The sequence below is a fragment of the Equus asinus genome, chromosome 6 (assembly GCF_041296235.1).
Source record: "Equus asinus isolate D_3611 breed Donkey chromosome 6, EquAss-T2T_v2, whole genome shotgun sequence".
Taxonomy (NCBI): domain Eukaryota; kingdom Metazoa; phylum Chordata; class Mammalia; order Perissodactyla; family Equidae; genus Equus; species Equus asinus.
Window position 1 is genome coordinate 60,259,842 of NC_091795.1, and position 21,910 is coordinate 60,281,751.

At 37.0% G+C, this 21,910-nt stretch overlaps 1 protein-coding gene across 29 annotated transcripts in view; it reads left to right on the forward strand.

Moving 5' to 3' along the window:
• NRXN1 (neurexin 1) overlaps nt 1-21,910 on the forward strand; it is a 1,069,254-nt gene that overhangs the window by 547,431 nt on the left and 499,913 nt on the right. For 27 of the 29 annotated variants that reach the window (XM_070512109.1, XM_070512110.1, XM_070512121.1 and 24 more), the window contains 2 exons: nt 10,392-10,565; nt 16,371-16,490. In XM_070512109.1, the coding sequence (XP_070368210.1) occupies nt 10,392-10,565; nt 16,371-16,490 (294 nt within the window). Of the gene's footprint in view, nt 1-10,391; nt 10,566-15,434; nt 15,459-16,370; nt 16,491-21,910 lie in introns of those variants that run through there. The other 2 variants (XM_070512134.1, XM_070512135.1) reach the window with 1 other exon arrangement.

Sequence of the window (21,910 nt, forward strand, 5' to 3'; positions counted from 1 at the left end):
GTTTTTTTTCTTGACTCTATGAAGCTCGTAATATTTTAGAAGCTTTTTGGCAACATCTGTGAAATGTTTTGCGTGCTTTGTGTCATTTTGTCCTTTCGAGCTATCCAGTAAACTCCTGCTGGCTCTACCCTCTTTTATGCTGTAGATCTAAGTTGGGAGCAGGTGCCACTTTTTGACCTGCATTAAACAGGCCGTTATTCTGGGGAAGAGCTGTTCTTTCATCCTTACCTTGTATACCACTGGATCTTCCCCACCCCAAATAAATGCTCATTTATTTTGAAATAGGAAAAATTTTCTTTTTTTAAAATAAGAAATGCTATTTTGAAAAAAGAAAGCCAGTTTGTTACCTAGAGCTACTCAAGCTACTCAGGAAAGATGTCAGGTTTCCACGGGGCCTCTTCCTAGTCTGCTAGTAAGTCTCTGTTAATTTCCAGAACAGTCATTTCTAAACTCCTCCAACCTCTTCTGTTCTTGTCCCTGGGAAGGTTTTTGGTAAAAATAGGAGGCAGTGTGGTGCAGTGGGTAAGGGGTGGCCTGGGAGTGGGAGGCTTGGGTGCCAGTGTCATTCTCCTGGTCCTGGCCATATTACCTTGGGCAGGTAACTTACCTTTTCAGAGGGGCAGTTTGCTCACCTGTCAGAGGGAGATAATGATAACTTCCTGCGTATTGTGAAGAGTTGGAATGAGGATCAGATCGAGTAAGAGATGGCAAAGCACCCTTTAAACCGAGGCACTGTGCATGTGTAAAGTGTAACAATGTCTGTGAGATCTGGAACCTCTGTGTGCTGTGTGCCATCCCAGAGAGTATTGCACAGTGAGTGGGAAATGAAACATGCAATGGTGACAGAAGTGTCTGCTGCTAAAGGATGTCTAAGGGATCGAAACTGGCTGTCACTTGGATGGGGGAAAAAGGAAAAAGAATGAAAATATTTGAACCCTGTTTTCACCTAAAGGTAAATTTACGAAGCCATGTGATGAGGTTAGCTTGGCATGAATTTATATTCCTGAACTCGCACCCCATCTGCCATGGTGAGACTGACATAGAGTGGGTTTAAAAGAAGATGGATTACCACACACACCTTCATAGCAATTTCACTTAATTATTTCCCATTTAACATGCCCACCAACTTTCCCTCACAGTCTGTTAGCCAAACACACAACAAAATCTGTCTTCATGTTGTAAGTCTTACATTCATACTTAAAAAAAAAAAAACAAACTTGTACTTCTTTGGACAATTTTATTTCAAAAATATCAGTTAGAAACTGAAATTTCAGAATGTTGACAGCATTTTTTGTCCTGTCCGTAAACGTGATGTCAGTGGTAACTACCAAAGGCTCACTATAGGAAAACGTTAAGGTCTGCACTCAAATCTTATTGGCGTTCCCCGACCTGTTCACACACAGCTATTAGGTTGGGCCATGGATGAATGCAGGCATCCTACTTATCTCTTTTTGAGGGGCAATTGAAAAGTAGCTGCCATATCTAAAAATCAAATTTGGGAGTCATAAGAATTCTGCCTACTCATCAGGATTTAGATATCTAATATTTATGATTATGGAAGCAAACTGACTTTGTCTTTATGAGATTACTCTGTTAGCATGCAGATGAGTCTCCCACTGTCCCCAGAATCTGTGTCAGTTTGCTTGGACTCCTGTTAACATTTATTATCATTACTTTTCTCCACTGGCCAGGATACTCCTAAATATCCTGTGTTTTGTAGTAGTGGAGCTGTACAAATTGGCCACTTGCTGCTTGCACTATACAGTGTGTAAACAAGTGCAGATTAAGTGAGAATCACCATATTTTGGTAATGATCCTGCCATTTTTTGGCGTTGCAGCCTTGAATCATAGTGTCTTCATCTGTGACATGTGTCCATGATAACCTTTATTTCTTTTGTAGCTCACGAGGCAAAAAACAAATAAAACAACACATGTACAAGTGCTCCATAAAGTTTAGTGTATTTCACCAGTGTCAGTTATTGTTATAATGACTAAGTCAGAGCTATCTTTTCTGGTTTTGACCATTCAAATGCTTGACACTGATTACCAAGGACTCAAAGCAATTAGGAGGCCCTCTCTCTCTCACACAGGGCTCTGTATGTTTAAATTTAGTTATCTCAGTGATTTTTGTGAAATTCAAAGTCTTTCTGGTGAAAACATTATACTGTTGGTCGTGGGAGCCTGCTGTAGGATCAGGAATAGCTGTGACTGACAAGGAGCTAAGAGATGGTAGCAACAGACCAGGAGGGCTCTAATCCCAGGAGTCCTTGAGTGGTGGCCCTGAGGCTGGACCGAGTGAGCCATCTGCAATCCCAAAGGAAGTGCATGCAGGGATTACCAAATTTACTAGGGCAGAGCATCAGGGGTCCACACAGTTTGGCTCTGTTCTATGGCACAAACAGTAAATACACGTCTTTCTGTGATGGGAACAGGGTGACGGGGTAAAGTTCGGATAAATAGTGTGAAGTGTCCACAGCGTGAAATGCACATATGGAGGCCACATGAGTTAGGTCATATTTGAATATGGGGCAAACGGAGAATGACAGAATGGCCAGAAACAGAATAAGGTAGAGGGCCAAGATAGGCTGAAATTTAATTTCCTGTAAAGATTTTGGCACTTATTTTAACTGTAGAGGAAAACTCATGAATGGGTCCTCATTACTAACACACTGATACCCTAAACTGTTTCTGTACTTCTGTCTTTGTCTGCTTCTGTCTACAAGTAAATTTAATATATGTCAGTTAAAATTGGTCATGAATTACTCTATCAGAATGGAAAAAAACACCACTGCATTGAATTCTCTTAATGAAATGAATGGCTTCACCTATGTGTTCAAGAAAGATGAGAGTGGGAGAAAAATTCCCCACAATTAACTTCATTCTTTATTTCTCAGGTGGAAGGAACCAGGCACAAATATGAGTGGTGTACTCATAAAACTTTCATGTCTTTATTGTTTAAATGGTTATTTATTGAATGCAAACTGCTAATTTATCCATCTTTTCAATGAATCAACAAATAATTACTGAGTGCCTACTAAGTGAAAATTAAAATCTAAAGATGCTTAGCTCATGATCATTTCTTCAAGGAATTTATGGGATAAGGGGAAGATAAGACATCCACAAAAGAACTGGGAAAGAAATAGTAATTGTCAGAAAAGAGGTCCAAAATGTTATGCAGATTCAAAGATGGTACTTACCTGTGACTGGGGAAACAGGAATATATTAACAAGGTGGAATTTGAGTTGAGGCCCCAAAATTGGATAGGATTTTGAAATGAAACATTGGAAGAGGAAAGGCATTCATGATAGAAGTACTGTGTACTGTGAAGAATGATGGAGCAACATGAACATGCAGTAGCAGACGAACGATGAAAAATACAGTTTGGCTAAAGACGAGGATATAGGGAAAAAACTGATGTTATCTTAATTCTCTGTCTGGCAAAAGTTATTGGGGAAAGATTATTCAAAGTTTAGAATAAGTTATTGAGAGGATAATTCAAAATCTTCAACACCCCTAAGTCTTATGCTTTACTTAGAAGACAGAAGGACATATTGAAGAATCAGCACACAGTGGAGAGACTGATATGCTATGATGAGGAGGATGGATGGAGTCAGGCACACCAGATAATGGATTATTGCTTGAAAGGTGTGCAAGGGGAAAGGTAGACAAGAACTGGAGGACAAAATGAAAATGGAGGGACAAATGTCAGAAGTATTGGCAAAGTTGCATCATCGGTTCTTGGCAATAGTTTGAATGTAAGGTATGAGACATAGAATGGAGTTAAAAATGATTTTGAAATTTCAATTTAGGTAGCAGAGAGACTAGAAATGTAATTGCTGTAAAACAGAGAAGACTCAAAGTAGTTTTCCAGTGTGGGGGACAGATGATGTTTTGATTTTAGGCTTAACTTAGAAAGCCAGGATAAACCCAAAGAGAAGGATTTACAGGTATTTCCTAAAGAAATAAAAATAAGTTGTCCTAGGATTAAGCCCTTTACGTACTAAGGAAGACTAAGATGGATAGAAGTGAAAGGATAACTGATAAATCAAACTGGTGGCCACTGAGCATCTCTTCAGCAAAGAGTTTCTAAACTTAACTTGATCTTATTCATAGAGGTCTACTAATGACGCAGATCTTGTATCTCAGAGCAAAACACCTGCCCCCTTTGCCTTCAGTACTGAATGCAGGTGTGCTCTGAACTTAGACGTGGTCTTGGAGAATGTTTGTTGTTCAGTTCCATGTGTGGTTTGTTATAAAGGTTTCCATGTACCTACTCTTAAGCTCGAATGTGTTAGAGAGATATTAATGACCTCCCATGCTTTTGCTTTCAGTAATTTAACATCATTTGTCTAAGCAGTCACAGGAAATCGTGACTTCAGCATTCTCCCCATAAAAACATAAAGTAAATAAATGAGTGTTTCTCCCCCAGGGATTATAGATGATTTTCTTTTGACAAGACACTCCTGCTGTAGAAAGAGGTTTAGATTTAATTTGTTTCCCAAAGAAGCACTGTATTAAGGTATAAGGTGAAGATCTGATCTGCACATGTTCATTTGTGAATATGCAATAAAAGATTAAAGTTGAAGATAATAATACAAATTGGAGGCCAGAGTTTGCTTGTTTGCTCGGGTAAGGGAGGGCATGTTTCCCACAGAATAAACAACTCTCAGAACTAGCCCAGGCTGACTGCACTTTTTCTATCAGCCAGTCACAACAAGAATTGAGAGGACAGTTGTCCCCAAATTTGCTGTTCAAATTCTAATCCTTTCAGAGCGTAGCCTCCAGAATCGTACTTTCTCCAGTCCAGCCAGTAGGAAAGTAAGACGGTGTGTATTACTTCAGCTTTTTTCCCAAATGTCACTTATCAGAGATTTTGGAAGCCTCCTTAAGTTTCCCTAGAGTTTTAGCCTTTCGAATCTACAAAGCAGTTGTCCTTTTTATGTATGCTCTTTTTAATTAAAATGAAAGTAAGATGTTTAAGAGGCACCAAAAAATACATATGAATAAACAGGAAAGCTGAGTCAAAGAACTAATTATACTTTGACACTTGCATTCTGCTGCTGTAAGGCAGAGCTTGGTGTCCTTGTTCTAATTGCTTTATGCTGTCTCTTTTAAGAGAAGAGAAAAACCTCTTACACTGTTTCATTTATCTGCTTTGGTTGGTGGCTCCAAACCATGCCTCCCAGCCCCAACCTCTCTTCCCTAAGCCCCGAGTTCATATCATCTGATCCCCATAGGAGTCCTCCTACTCAATTCTACGTTTAATGTTAAATGCAACTTCAGCTCTTCTCTCCAAATTATTACTGCTTCAAATTCCCTCGTCTCCTAGCCTGAATGGCTTATATTTTTGAACTTCTCATTGTATTTTTTTTTAATCCAGTAGTCATAAATTCTATTGTGTTACTCAAGCCTTTCCTTCGACTTTACTTATCCAACATTATTTACCCCGGTCTCTTTGAAAACTCCTCTCTTCCAGCACAAGTCTAGCCTTTTATGCTCTTTCTTGAATGCAGTGTTCATTTTGTCTTCATGGCATATCTGTGCTGTCCCCCCATGCCTGGCACCTACATTTATGTCATTACAAAGTAACGTATCGTACACTTTTTCCTGGTCTCAACTCTTCCATGATGCCCTGCCTTACAGTCAAAGTCCATAAAAGCCTTTTATCTCTCTGATTTTATAAGGCACATTTAGCCTAAACCTTACAACCTGGCCTTTGGGCTTCCTAGAATTCTTGTGTCTCTTAATCTGTTTATACCAAATTAGAAGATATGTATCAAGCAACTGTCCTGTTTGTTACCAGGTTCAATGCTGCTGGATTTCAAACTGAATATGTCAAAGGAGCCTTTTGAACTGCTAATAATATAGTGTGAGGCACACTTCAAGTTCACAAATGACTGTAAATCAAGTAAAATAAGACTTCTAAATAAGTCACTCCAGTCATACGAGAAACAAGGGGCAACTTGGACTTATTCTTCTGCATCTCTCAGTGCTATCAAAATAGAATGAGATACACTGTAGATATGTAGTCCTAACCAGACATACCAACATAGCCACACCAGTAGCAATCATGTGCTGAGTGCATGCTTTCTACCCAATGCTTACATACTATTTTGTAATCCTCACAGCCTTAAATATAGGTTGAAGAATCTGACTCTTAAAGAAGTTATGTAAGTTAACATCCCTACGCTGAGAAAACCAGTAAGTGACAGAGCCAGGGTTTGTAGCCAGATATGACTAAAAAGCCTGAGCACTATTCCTTACTCATTACTGCCCAACTACCCGGGGAATGGATGCTTGTGATATCACCTCAGATCATTCCACAGATGACACTCTTGAGGAAAGGACCATTATGTATAAGAGATATATATATGCACTAGTGCTAAAGAGAAGGGTATTCTTGAGATTTCTTAAAAAAAAAACCCACTCCCCAAATGTTTGACGTTATCTAGCTTTATAAATGTAATCTGCATTTTATGCTGAAAATGCCCTGACTCTATCATTGCCTTGTCAATTGCATACATGGCCTGCCTAAAGAATATGAATAAAAATGAACCACTCATAGCTTAAAGAAGGGGTCACAAGCTGGCTTCAAGTCCATAGGAAGCTGGCTCTTAGTAGCTGCCCATTCAGACTCTTGTTCACACACAGGGTCGTTAAAAAGCATATCCTCTTTCCCATTCTCAGGATTTCGCCTGCAAGATCCCATTAGTGCTAATGGGTCATTTTCCTTCCATCACCCCAAGGATCAAAAGGAGAAGCTGCATCTTTGATGAAGTGCTAATGCTACACAGAGCTCAGGCCACTTAAGGGTTTCCTTTGTTCTCGTCATATGGCAACCTACCAGGGGACTTTAGACCACTATTTGCTATATGAAGAGTTTATAAAGACAGTATTAAGTGGTGGTGCTAAGTGCAGCTTCAGTAATGAAAATGAGAATGAGCCCTCTACTTATAAAGCCAAACTCATCCACCTTGGTATATTTGAGGGTTGTATCCTGCACTGCTTGAATCAATATTTTCTGCTCTTTACTAACACGAGGGAAAGATTACTACTTCTCTTCAATAAGCTTTAAAAAAGTGTTCAGGCAAATAAGTTTTCCAATGGGCAAAAATAAGATTGTGGCAGAAAGTGGAGAAAGGAAGTAAGTGCATTTTAGAATTAGCTCTCTCCCCATATGTTGTCATTACCATTCTTCCTTCTTTCTTGATTCTTTTCTACTGTGACCTCAATCCATCAGATGGCTGACAATATTTATTGAGTGCCCACCATGCTCATAGCCCAGTCGCAGGCACTGTGGGAGAATCAAAAACAAGTAAAGACACAGTCTGTCTCCTCCAGGAGGTTAAAATCAGAAAGAGGAAGACTGTTATCAAATAGATAGCATCCCAAACATAACTTCCAGGACTAAGTTTTACATGTGAAAAGCCTGAAGCAGTGCCAAGAATTCTTCATTCAACTCCCCACTGTTCTCTAATACTACATTCATTAGGCCTGGAGGAGAGCGGGGATTTCTGAACACCTTTAGTCCCACAACTGAATGTGGGGCACATTTCCTTGCACTGATATGGTACAAATCTCAGTCCACAATCCAGGATGTGCAAGAAAGGTAACTTTCTCTGTTTTTCTATAACACACCTTGGTTTCTATTTTGAGCTCTGGCTTTTTAAATTAGGGAAAATATAATCTCAGGCAATTTTAGTTCCTTTATTTCCCTGGGATTATGTCTAAATTATTTGGGGTGAGGAGACTTCCGTTGTACCAGTCTTTTAGGAGGTAGAGAGAGGTTGCACAGGAGATGGTCTCGAATATTTGTACTCACAGTTCAGGCGCCCACTGAATTGCTACCCAGCATTTTCATTCTCGTGTGTGTGACCCCTTCAGGTCAGTCTTTTTCTGTTTAATTCTGTGCTACTCTGAGAATTGTTCTGTCGCTCCCATACCGCGGTGGAATATGGAAAGTTTTGTGAGGCTGCCTAAGCTCCCATCCTGTCTAAATCCACCATGCAGCCATTTCTTCCCCAGCATCTCACTGCTGCCTCTGGGTTCTCTGGAAGAAATGCACACAAATTGACAAGACTCCCTAAAACTAGCTGAGGTTTGACACTCACCAGGGCTCAGCTCTCAAATTAGATCATTGTGTCCCCTTTTTGGCATTTACCAGTGATTATGTTCACATTTCTTCTCCTCTAGCTTTCTCTCCCTCTTGCTCTTATGAGGCCTTTGCTCTCCTCATGTAGTTGCCTATATATTTTGTCTATTTCATTCCTCTAAGAGTCTAGGCTTTCAAGATTCAAATACAGAAAGATAATTTTATGTCTTTGGTTTCTGATTCATATCCCTTCTCTGAGGCAACTAAAACACAATGGCTTGAAATTTAAGTGAGGAAAGACTAAGGAGAAAAAGGAAATATGGAGAAAAAAATCAAATAGTATTTCAAAAATAGTATCGCATCTCAGCACAAAAAACATGCTATGCTTTAATACTAAAAATGATAGTTAGATATTTTATTTTGTTTAAGAGATGGGGGAAATAAACAAATCCAGTACCTTCAGTACAAATTATACAGGATCAAGGCCATCCTAGTGTAATTCTTAGAGCTTTGGTTAGTAGGTCAGGGAATCAAGTTCTCAGTTTTTATGGCTAAATGGCTTTAAGCAAGCCCAATTTACTCATCAGTACAGTTCAGGAGTGTTTCATCTATGGTTTGATTTTACCCTACTTACAAGCTAATAAATTAGCTTATTACTGTTATGTGGATGCTGGCAGACGATACAAGATTTCTGGGTCAGAGACCAAGGACTTCGTTACTCATGACTCAACAAACAGCATGAGTAGCAGCATGTGTATCAGTTCTCCTTGCTCCCAAATCCCGTGAAGACAACACAAGAGAGCCCAGGTAAACATTAGGAATGCAGGAGGTTTGTGTTACAATGGGGAAAGGTATAAGGCGGCATGAAAGTTAGATGGAATGGTTAATGTGAGAGAGGAAATTCAAATAACAATGAAAAGTCAGAGAAGTAGCTAAATAGACTATGTTAGAATTTGTAACAGGAGCAGTGTATTATGGAATGTTGGGGTCAACCCCGCCTATGTTCTGTGTTGACTGTTTACTAGAGTCAATTAATTACATCTACTCAATACCATACAGATATGATGAATAATCTGTGACAGGAAAGGAAACAGAATCGAACATAGATTGCAAGCTTTTTTTTTTTTTTTACATAGTGGCCCGTAAAGTTGGGAAATCCCAAACCTAGAGACAAGAAGATGACAAAGCAGAGCAAAGTGTTTCATTAGAAACTGCAATGAATGAGGCCAGCCTCGTGGTGCAACGGTTAAGTTCTCGTGTTTCGCTTTGGTGGCCCGGGGTTTGGCGGCCTGGGGTTTCCCGGTTTGGATCCCGGGTGCGACATGGCACAGCTTGGCAAAAAAAAAGCCATAGAGTTGTTAAATAACCTTAGGTGTCCCATGTATGAAACAGAGGAAGATGGGCATGGATGTTAGTTCAGGGCCAGTCTTCCTCAGCAAAAAAAGAGGAGGATTGGCAGCAGATGTTAGCTCAGGACTAATCTTCCTCAAAAAAAGAAAAAAAAAGACACTGCAATTAAATTGGAGGAATAAATTGATAACTTGTTAACAGATTCCAGAGCAGCATAAAGAATTCAAAGTGGTATAACTTTACCAAAAAAAGAAATACCTGAAAAAGGATGTAATATTCAGGTATGTATAGACTATTGTGGGAGTGAGTTAGTGAATATAAAAGGTGCATGCAAGGATGATGGGCTTAAGCATAGTAGAAAAGGTAGTTTTAGATACTAGAGAGAATTTGTTGAGCTTCTGATTAACTGAAAGATCCAGAGTTCTCTAAGGAGAAGGTAGATACGATAATAACACCTATTGCCTGAGTATCTACTACATATTTTCACTCTGGTGGACCTCCTATATTTTATTTCATGTAATCTTCACATAACTCTATGGTTCCCACTTAGGTTTTATCATTCCCATATTAGAAATGAGGTTACTAATGATGAGGAAAACTAAAAGAAAAACATGCTGAAAGCCATAGAGTTGGTAAATAACCTTAGGACTCTGATTTCAATGCAGGGATATGCAACTCCAAAGCCCATGTTCCTTCCACTTGACCACAACTGCATCGAATTCATTTAGTTCTCTGTGGAAATAGCTTCCAAATGTCTCTTCTAGAGCTTATGTATTATTCAAACATGTCTACTTTTCTGTACTTTTAGGAAAATATCTAGTTATAAATTTAGTTTTTAAAATTAATTTAATAAAAAATAAATCTTACTATTTTTTTTTTTCCCTGTCCTACGGTGTGTTTAATGTCAATGATGAGTTACTTTGTGACCAAAACTTTGATATTCCCACAGGTGACTTGTATATAGGTGGAGTGGCTAAAGAAACATACAAATCCTTGCCAAAACTCGTCCATGCCAAGGAGGGCTTTCAAGGCTGCCTGGCATCAGTTGATTTAAATGGACGCCTGCCGGACCTCATCGCAGATGCTCTTTTCTGCAATGGACAGATTGAGAGAGGATGTGAAGGTACTAGATCTTTATCGCACTCTAAATAATTCTAATTCCAGCTATAAATGAGAACAGCAAAGTTCATTTCTGCCAACTGGTTAACCCCACATTGAGGGTTTAGAAATCCTTATTCATGTTTTTAACTTTTTAGCCTATAATCTTAAATTTTCTGGACTGTTTGCAAGTCTACACTATTGCCTGATGTAAAACAGGAGCTGTGTCTACGGATCTTCTTTTCTGCTTCTTTGCTTTCTGTGGTTTACCTAATTAGTGCGTCAATCAGTTTTGCACTACTTCTTTATAACATTAAATAAATACTCATTTCAACTGGAAAAATATATTTACTCCAGGAAGTATTAATCCACTTGAGTCTGTTTTTTGGAAATCTACATTCAATAGGATATAACAAGAGAATAAAGTTCAGATACCCATTCTTAAATCACTGTTTGGTTTGTGTCTACCTGGCAGGAAAAGTGTCATCTGATATTATGAGTTTGTTTTAGCAAAAAATTGGTTTCTTCTGTTACCCAAGGCTAATATTTCATACTTCAGAAATGCGCTTAAGTATCTTCCTGTTCTTTTGTGCTATCAGACTAAGATCCGTAGGAGTACTTTTTGATTGCTACTTTCATTTTAGATAATTTTCACTTCAACACCTCAGATTATTTGAGCCAATTCTTCCTCCATAAATGTAATTTAATCACATTATCCTGAATTTTGTGGCTCTGAATGTGTTGCTGCTTCTCCTTTAATGTTGAACACAGTTTGGGCCATTTTGAAAATTTTAGATTCATAAGGAAATTTCGTATGAGAGAAAGACATGTAAATTCCTGTCCCCCAAGAGATTATGAATCATCTCTTCTCAGCCAAAACAATGTCGTTAAGTTTAGCAATTACCTAAGTACATGGAAATTTTTTTTATTTGAAAACATGTTTTCTCTCTACAACATATATTTCCCTGAAAAGTCAGGTGAAATCAAATGTGTTTTCATCCTGCCAGATGATAAGGTTTATTAACAGAAGTCTTTGTTGAATTTCATTTTAATGCTATTGCCATATTTATTTTATTTATTTCAAATTTTGGTATAATATACTTTTGTAAAACAAAGGGAAACTATGTGTTTTCTCCTTTACAAATTTAGCAAAGGAAATAGAATTGTTAAATGACTAAATTCCCTGTAATGGGTAGGTACAAGAATGTGGTACATAACTTTGATTCTTGGAGGTGATCTAATCAGTAAGAATATGCACATTAAAAAAAAGTTACTACAAACTCTTCTGAAAATATTTTTCAAAAATAGGGCTTTCTACATGTTGGCTGGTAAATGACTTCTCACATCTAGGAAATGGTGGGAGCAGCAGACACATTCACATCTAAAAACCCACAAGGGAGAAAACCAAACACGGACATGACCCCCACCACTGGCACGTGATGTGAGTCGGTGGGTGGAAGGGAAAACTAACCAGAGGAAGATGTACTGAGAAAGAGTGTTTACAGAAATGATATTTGGTGCTATTTTCCAAATAATCTAATAAGCAATTTGGTTAAGATAATTGATTATGCATCCTCTTAGGTAACCTTCAACTACAGTTGGAATGTTTGAAATCATTCAGTAGATTGACACATTGGTTTCTTCCTTACCTTGTCTAGAATGCTTTAATATCTGACCTTTAATAATTCTCACCCTCTTTTACCCCCTTTTTCTTTATTCTTAGAATGTTACCATGCTTCTGCCTTTCTGCCTTGACACTTCCCTGATTTTTTCATTCCAACATCAAGATTAACAACTTTTAATTTATGATCATGTGTATCCTCTATGGTTCCTAGGAATAATCTCAGGTGTGCCTGTCATAGGTATAATTGATGAGATACACAATGTTTTTGGATTAGTGGTCAAATTTTACATGCTTGATAAATTATCTCTCTAAAGATTGTTGTCTCATGGAACTTTGAGTCCAAATCACATTGGAATCACTTAACTTTCACTTTAATAGAAATAGTATAACTTTGACATAACCAAATAATACCTTGTCAAGATTTTTCATTGTTCCTACCCAACAAGACCTACAAATCTCTAAGCCCCTTGCATGTAAAAAGTTCTTGGTCTTCTCTCAATAATCACTTGCTGCCTGTCTTTTCCAACTAATATTAGTGGATAATAGCTGATTTTATTTATACAACACATGTTAGCTAGGGGAGGGAGCTTACCTTGCCTAAGTCCCTTTAAAGTTTCTCAAACTTCATCCAGTATCAGACTCACCTGGAGAATTGTTAAAATCTGACTTACCAGACACCATCCCCAGGGTTTCTGATTCAGTAGGTCTTGGACGGGGGCTAGAATTTACATTTCTAGCAGGTTCCTAAATGATGCTGATGCTGTTGGTCCAAGGATCACATTTTGAAAATTACTGCTTGGGATGGCATTTTCCTGCTTACATAAGAGAAAATAGAGACTGATAACCCACCAATAATCAGGCTCAATTAAGCTCAATACAGAGTCAAGATAACTTTCATACATAAAATTGGTGAAAAAAATTTTAATCCAGGCATTTGTTGCATAAACTCATAACATTCAGCCCAAGAACTGCATTATAAACTAAGAAATAATTATTAAAGCTCCCATTGATTAAACACTGGTGACAAGTTTACATGTGCTATTTCAGTTAATCTCAAAACTCTATAAATTAGGTATTGCTGACTTTTTTTAGAAAAGCAAATTGATCCTCAGAGATGTAAGATGACCTTCCTAAGGTGACATAGGTAGTAAGTGGTCGATGGAAGCTTCAAACCCAAGTTTGTCTGACTTGACAGCCCAGGCATCTAAACACTTTCCTCTATTGTTTCTTTAGTTTCCAGAAATTGTACTTTCACCTCCACTTTCCTTTCCTTTTCAGACATATCCTTATTTTTAACCACTTAATACAAATGTCCTTGTGGCTTGTTCCCAATTTTATTCGGTGATAAAATAAAAGGAACATTATATAACTAAAGGGAAAAATAAATTCAGGGCTTTGTCTTGTGCAAATGCCTGTCAGTGTTTAAATATTCTTCTAGAAGGTGAGTACTTTGAAAAATGTGCCTTGTCAGGCATAGGCATGCATTTTCTTGTAATACCTGAATATAAAAAGACTGTTGTGATAATGAAAAAAAATAATAATAAAGCATGTCTTTATGCTCACATAAAGGGTTGGCAGGTACTCTGAGTTGCTGCCCTCCAATATGGGCACATTATTTTTTAGGATTGCAGTTTTACCGTTTGTAGAGTTTAGCATTATTTTACAATTGTATTTCTGATAATTTTTGCAAAACAAAACTCTGACTCTTCATCAGTTCTTGCTCCTGCTCTTTCCTTCCGCTGGGCAAATAAGGGACCGCTATCCATGGATAAAACAGCCCCTGACTCAGACTGGGCTTGCATCACCCCCGATCCTCTGCTTATCACAGGAAAGAATGTGCTAGAGCGTATTGCTTTAAGAGTTTTTTTTTTAAAAACGTCTATTAATTATTTTCAGTCACTACTGCCATGGGATAAATATCATTAGATCACTCTTCTTACAGAGTGGAAGAACAGCAAAAACTAAGCAATTTAGTGGTTCTTAGTTCTTTGATGCAATAGGTGAGAAAAACTATTACATCTATTCACGTCTCCCAGGCCTGGGAGGTTATTATTATTATAAATTACAGCTATTATTATTGTTATTACTATATTGATTGTTATTACAATACAATTAGTATTTACAATATTATGGTTTCAGAATTTGTGAAAATTCACGTTAGTCTAAATTCAATAACTTTCTATGAAGAATAGCTTAATGGAGAAAATTGTAATAAAAATTTGATTGTAAGGAGCATGCTTAAAAATATATTTTACAAAAACACCAATTTATATAAAGGCTAATTAATTACAGATAATTCTCATTTATTCACTAAAGCTGGTACCTCAAAGGCTCTCACTGCTAATAGCATCTAATTAAGTTAGTGTCTATTTTTATATTTTCATAAAACCTATAAAGTTGTGTTTATTAGAAAATACCTTTAATTTATATTCTAAAGCTATTTAGGTGGAATGCACTCCCTTTTCACCCTTCCCCAAGATAGTCCTTATTAATGAGGTTTTACTGTAATAAGTATTCACAGAGAAGTTTTTATAAGAGTGGAAGACAATTATGAAAGTGGAGAAAATAGAGACATCAATCTGAAATTCTTAAATGGTGTATACCCAACCTGGTAAGAGCACAAATAAACACTCCAGATTGAAGTCTTGTAAGGCAATTTTCTTTATGGGGGATTATATTACAGTTCGTTTCTTCCATCCTTTACTTTGTCTTTCATCCACTCCAAATGATATATACATTTTGATTGTTTGGTGTCACTCTAAGGTCCAGCTGTTGGCAGCGAATGGCTGGCGTTACAGTTTTAAGCCTTAATTGCAAAAGCAAAATAAAAGATCTAGAGAGGAAAAGATGTAAAGGGATAATTGGTCCGCTAATGACCATAGTCTACGCTGTATCTGCACATGACAAATGGTGCTGCATGCTCCAAATAAGCAAGGCAATCACTCTGGCAATGCATTCATATCTATCCAAGAGGGAAAATATGAAAGCCCTTTTAGTTTTCCTTCATTACATGTCATCGGCTCAATTAACCATTATATATATACGTACATAGTAAAATTCTAACAAATTACCGCTTTCTCATTTTTGGCTTCTCTTAAGATTTATGGCTGTTAGTATTAATTTGTTTGCTCTACATAGCATTTCTCTTTCCCTTTACAGCCGCATGCTTTTTGAATCTGAACGTTCTTCTGTGTTTGCCCCATTTCAGTATTGCTTACTAACATTTAATATATTTTGCTTTTTTTTTTTTTAATTTTGCTGACAAAGTTGCATTGATGAAAGCTGACTTGCAAGGTAGATAGCCCTGTGTGTACAAAACAAGACTGAAACCCCATAGTACACAGTGGAAACCCCAAAATAACATTTTTTACATTTTTTCAGTAACTGTTGTTTGGGTTCGGATTTAATTTTTCCCCTTCTTGAACATTGTTCAAGAAACCTCATCTTGTAGCACAGTTTGCGTAAAGGCTTTCAGTCTTGACTATGTTTGTATAGTGATTGCCTTTAGTGCTTTGATCATCTTTTTTTAGTTCTTTGTTTTTCAGTGTGCTAGTTATGATTCTTTAGAAATAGACTAGTATCCTTTTTATTTGTATGTTAAATGGGGGCATGTCATTTATACAGTTTTTCATTTTATGTTTAATTGCATGAGATTGTTAAAGCATGTGAATTGATACTTGCCAACATACCTATCCAAAACACCCAACAATCATAACTTAATGCATAGTTTGTACAGGGAAACTTCTGGAATCTTCTAGGACATTTTTGCATAACTCTCTTCAGTTATTTTGCCAATCTTTATCTCAATTTCATCAAGTTATAATCTCCATTTCTCATGGTGTCTCTATTCATTGGTCAGAAGTTAAGGAGATCCATGCATTTTTCCAAAGTCTGAATGGTAATAGAGAATTACTGATGATGGAATAAGATTACCTGCTACCATGATTATACTAGAAGCTATGTGCTTGCTTTTACTATTTGTTGTTTTAGTTTACTATAATAATGTATTTTGTCCTATATTTGAAGCTTCAGAAAACTTTCGTATGATAGCTTCTCTGTTCCTAATTCAGGTGTGTGAACTAGAACTTTCAAAACTAGTTTGGTCATGTATGAGGTGTTGGCAACTACTATATGTGACCTAGCTCATCTATAAAACACTTTTGGATTTTTTTAAAGAACCCAAGTTTCTTTTGGATTGTTTTGCAGGGCCCAGCACAACCTGCCAAGAGGACTCATGTTCCAATCAAGGTGTGTGCCTGCAGCAATGGGATGGCTTCAGCTGTGACTGTAGTATGACTTCCTTCAGTGGGCCACTCTGCAATGACCGTAAGTACCTCTCTGAGTGTGGACCGAGACTCCTTGTTGCTTCCAGTGGCTGCTTGATATCTAAGGTGCAAAACTTGGAGTCTTTATATTATTTGTGAGTAACTTAAACTGGCATAACCAAGAGAAGCAGTTGTTTCTTTAGAAAGGACATTTTTGAAATGCTAAGGTACTAATCAGGGATGCCGTTAGCTAAATGCTCTGATGATGGTGATTCTTTGGTTTTAAAATGTCTGTTGTAATTTTTTAGATTGCTAATGGTCACCTTGCAAACAATATTTTTTTTCATTTCCTATATAGGACAATTCTACCTTTTGAAAAAGCCTTCATATTGCTTTATATTGAGTCATATTTAATTCCATAAGATTATATCTTGAGGGCTGTAATTTTGGTGAATAGTGACAGGTCTCATTATGTTTTTCTCTCTCTACATCTCTTTAAGCCCGTATCTGCCCTTTACTTTAAAAACAATATGTTTAAACTTTGTCCTTCGTGTACTCTCCCTTATATTTTAGCCACTCCTGGTTTTTTCCCCCTTTGGTCTCACAATATAAGCATGACGAAGAAACAAAGAATTCACATTACATCATGGGACATCTGCTGGTGCTTAATCTATGTGATAGCAGTGAGGATTTTGAGGCTGAATTAACTGGTATATAGGATGATATTCTGATTCTTAACTTTCAAATAGATCCTGCTTTACAGCCCTTCATCCAAATGATGAAAGCATTTCCTACAAAACATTGTATCCCACTATATTGAGAAAATATTTTCAACGAAACCTCCTGGTTGTAAAATAGAATGCACACATTTTGTTGTAAATGCTACAACATTTAGGAAGAAGCTCTAGGATGATAGGATAGGGGATGCAATGATTGAAGGTTTGGGCTTCCAGGCAAATCTAGTCTTGAGTATGGACTTAAAGAAAGACTAGAGATTGTTTACTTTTGACTTTTGTCTACTTGAGACTATTTACATCGGAATATCTGTGTATCACAATGTTGAAGATGGAGTCAAACCAAAATATTCCATTGAACTGAGTTGCTTCAGCCTAGCAATATAGTACCACTCACCAGCTATCTTCAGGTTTCTTATCCAAAATATCGAATATAGGAAGAACAAGCAAGTAACACAAAGTAAAACAGTACTTGGAAGAGACCTGTGAAGATCATACCACCATAGATGGAGAAATATTTGGTCTCCATCCTGCCAGTGTCATCTTCCATAGAATTTAGTAAACTTGAAGCAATAAACATGTATTGAAACCATCATACACTTGCAAACAGTGTATTTCTGCAAATCAAATCACACTTACAAACATTAACTCCATTTGGGGTTATATAAATAACCTTATATGAACACTCAATAAATACTAAAAAATGTACATAAAGCAAAGCAAATAAAAATATTTGCTTTATAATAAATATATCTTTATATGTATATAGAATAGTAACTTCTTGCATTTGCTCCTACCCCATAGAAAATAACATAAACGTATTTTCAAGGACAACCAGAAGACTGATAATTTGTTATGATTTTATTATGGCAAATTTTTAATTCTGAACATGATCCTGACAGATGCATGACTACATGTGGTAGTTAAGAGCTTTTTTGCATGGAAATGTTTTTCATTTTGCTAAAGAACTTTCTCTGCCAAACTTTGCTTAATCTAGTTTCCATGTTTTACAAAACAGTTGCCATTTGGTTTTGTCAGCTTGTGTATTCTCATATACCAAAGTATGAAGAATATAATTTTCTGAATATATTTGCTAGACGTTTCCTCAAGGAACATCAAGATCTTACCTTAAGTATCATGCTGCCTTCAAGTCATTTTTACCGAAAATTATTTGACTGCTGCTCTCGGGTAGTAGTAGTGGTGATGACAATGATAAGGCTATTTGTTATTTTCTTGTAAATAAGGTAAATGTCATGCAATAAATGTGTCTCCTGATATGCCTCTTGCACAAATCAGCTTTAAAATTACTTTGGAAGGCTCTCAGAATACGTGCATTTTAATTAGATCATTACCTCTTAGTGGGTTTTTTGGGAATGTGAAATGGTTTCTTGGTTTGTACGTTGGAGTTTTGGTTGTGAGGATATATAGGTACAAATCAATATTTAAAGGCAAATCTAATTTTCATATCGACTATAATTTGTAGATGGTACATTAATAACTATTACCTTTGTTAAAAGATAAACTGAGGCTTTTTAAAATTCTAAGAGTTTATTTGAGCAAAAATTGATTTGAATCAGGCAGCATCCAGTCTAGCGGATAGAAAGGAGCTCTGAGGAGCTGTACAAAAATGAAAGACTTTTATAGCCAGAAGGGAGCAGGAACGAGGAAGTGATACTGGCAAAAAAGCGAATTCGTTATTGCAAAGTGACTTTCCTTTAGAGGATGGCAAGGATCTACCGGGTAGCTTACCTAATGGTGCTGATCAGGCGATTCCTGATTGACTGGTTTCAGATTCTGTATGTGGGAGAGCCGAATAATTAAGTCTTGGTTTGGTGACATGGCGCTTAGCATAAGCGACTCCACTTGGGGCCTGTTGTCTTGTGTTTTTAACACCTTGAAGATGTGCAGTTGATATGGCAATAAAAGTAGCTTGCCTCGTTTTCTTCAGTTTTTAAATTGATCAAAGTAAACCTTATCTCTACATCTCTCTGTTTGTCTATAAGTTGCACAAATAGATTTAGTGTGATTCCTGGGATTTTAACCATTTAGAAATTTCATTTCTTAATGGAATTTCTTTCTTTAGCTTAGGTAATTCACCCATAAATTCTGTGACTGCAGCCTTCAACTGCATAGAAAACAGAAAAAAAAGGACAATAGAAACCAAAATTTTTAAAAGGAAAGAACACACCCATTGCAAATAAGACTCCCGCCCTCACCCCCACCCCCTGCAAAAGAGACCTTCTAAATGTCGTCTCTCTGATAAGTTTCATAGAGTGGATTACAGTAACTAGAAAATTTTATTTATGTTAGCCTGGAGATATAATTAACAATGGGAAGATGGGAATACTTTTTTAGCTTATAAGTGTAATCTTGGATAAATCATACAGATTAATGAATTTTAAGGAATCTTTCAAAAAAGAGGCACTTATGCAAAAGTGATGCCAAAGGCTTCTTTTAGTGTGAAACCCTTTCTTCGCTGGAAGATTGCCGCCTAAATGACCTACTCATTGACAAAAACAATTGCTGGGGTGGCGGCGGGGGGGTAGTAATGTAGTGTACTCAGCTCCTCAATTCTTCCATATCAATACCATATTTTAGGTCCCCAATATTATTTTTCTGACTTACTATAGTAATGTCCTGGTTGAGTTTCCCACTTCTTATCCTTTCTTCCTCCAATCCATCCTATGCCTCTTTACCAGTTTTGTTCTTTCTTCCTACCTAGTTTAAAGTTCACCAGCTCTTCCTGATTGTCCTAACCAGGGGCAATATTTTTCCTCCTCTGACCGCTATAGAACTTTGTGCTATTTTATCAGCCATCACTTTCTACCTTATAGTTATTTATGTTCGGTCTTATCTCTTTATAACATTATATGCTTCTCTCAGGGACTATATTCCTTTTTATTTTTTGACTCATAAGCCCAGTGTTTTATACATCATGTTGCATATAATTGGTAATAATAGTAACTCACTAAATCAGTGCTGACTAGATGCATGAATCTTGCATGAGGATTTCTAGTACCTCCTCAGTGGTCAACAATACTCTCCAAATTTATTGATTTTGAGTTCATGGACCTCCGTAGTCTAACCCTAGCTTTCTTTTTCATCCTTGTCTATTGCAGAACCTTGTCCATATGGCATGTTACTGACAATTAACTTACTTATGGCTTTCTGAACATTAGTTTCCCAATTTCCTCGCCATTGCTTAGGCTAATTTCTCCTCCTGGGAGATGCACTCATTCCACCTGAAATGCATTCTTTTTGCTATATCTTCTTGAAGAAATGTAATTTCATTCTCAATCTCTACTAAAATTGTTTCATCCCATGGAAACTTCACTGGTCCTCTGAGCTGGGCCTTACCTTTCCTTCTTTTGAAATCTTTGAGCAACAGTTTTTTTTTTTTTGTAAAGATTGGCACCTAAGCTAACAACTGTTGCCAATCTTCCTTTTTTCTTTTCTTTCTTCTTTTTCTCCCCAAATCCCCGCAGCGGATGGTTGTAGATTTCAGTTGTGGGTCCTTCTAGTTGTGGGCTATGGGACGCTGCCTCAACATGGCCTGATGAGCGGTGCCATGTCCGTGCCCAGATTCCGAACCAGCAAAACCCCAGGCCGCCGTAGCAGAGCGCGCAAACTTAACCACTCAGCCACGTGGTTGGCCCCAAGAGCAACAGTTTTTCAACTTACCACATATTGTAGCTATTTGTCAACTTTCTCTTGGATGTAACCACTTATTGAGTGCTTGCTATGTACCAGGTCTGTGCTAAGAATTTGCATTCATTATATAAAATCTACATATCACCTATTCATGCTTCACATACACATACCATCATCAAACCATTGTGCTATACAATAATCCTTTTCTGCTTTCACCCTATGGTCCAGAATAGAATTTAACCATATTGGTTAATTTAACGTCAGGTTGGGGAAGATGAATATGGCTATGATCACATGGAAAATAGTGAACGTAATAACATTGTCACATTATATTAGTATGGAAATGTTGTGCACCAAATTATAGTTCGGCTTTAATGATGTCTGTTACCATAAGGGAGCAATACATCATAGTGTTATATTTTGGTGCTAGGAGGGTGTGGGCACTGCCATTAAAACATTATTTTCAGAATTCTAAATTTCACCAGAAGATAATCTTTCTGATAAGAATTTACTGTATCTTTTGTATGAAAATTAGAAATGTTTACTAAAACAAGGATGAAATACATTTGACTGTGACTTATTACCATGACATTTAAAAATATCTTCAGCTTTGTTTCTCACCTTCTTTTGCTGTTTGAAAAGAGAATCTAATAGCCAGTATCTGAGCATCAGTATCAGAACTACTGGAAATGAATCATAACATATATGAAAATAACTCAGATCAAAGTAACATTATTTCTCTCCCATTTAGAGCTGCCAGTAGTATTAAGCTGTGAGCAGATTTGTTGCTGGTATTGTTTAGGGCAGAATAAAATTTAGCAGTTAGCTGTGTCCACAACCAGATCCTCATCGTGAGTATGATGAATCTTATTAACCTTGAATCATTCAAGTGTTTCTAAGTGGCAGTCCTTAAGTTGTTTAAAACAATTCATAAGCAATATTTATTGTTAATGCCTTAGAAAAACTATCTGTGGGGAAACAGGGTCTGACCTATCTTAGGTTCAACCATAATGTATTAAAATATTGTTCATACTGAGTCAGAAAATACAATAAAAGACAGAAGGGAAAGCATCATGTATGAAAAAGAAATGTACTA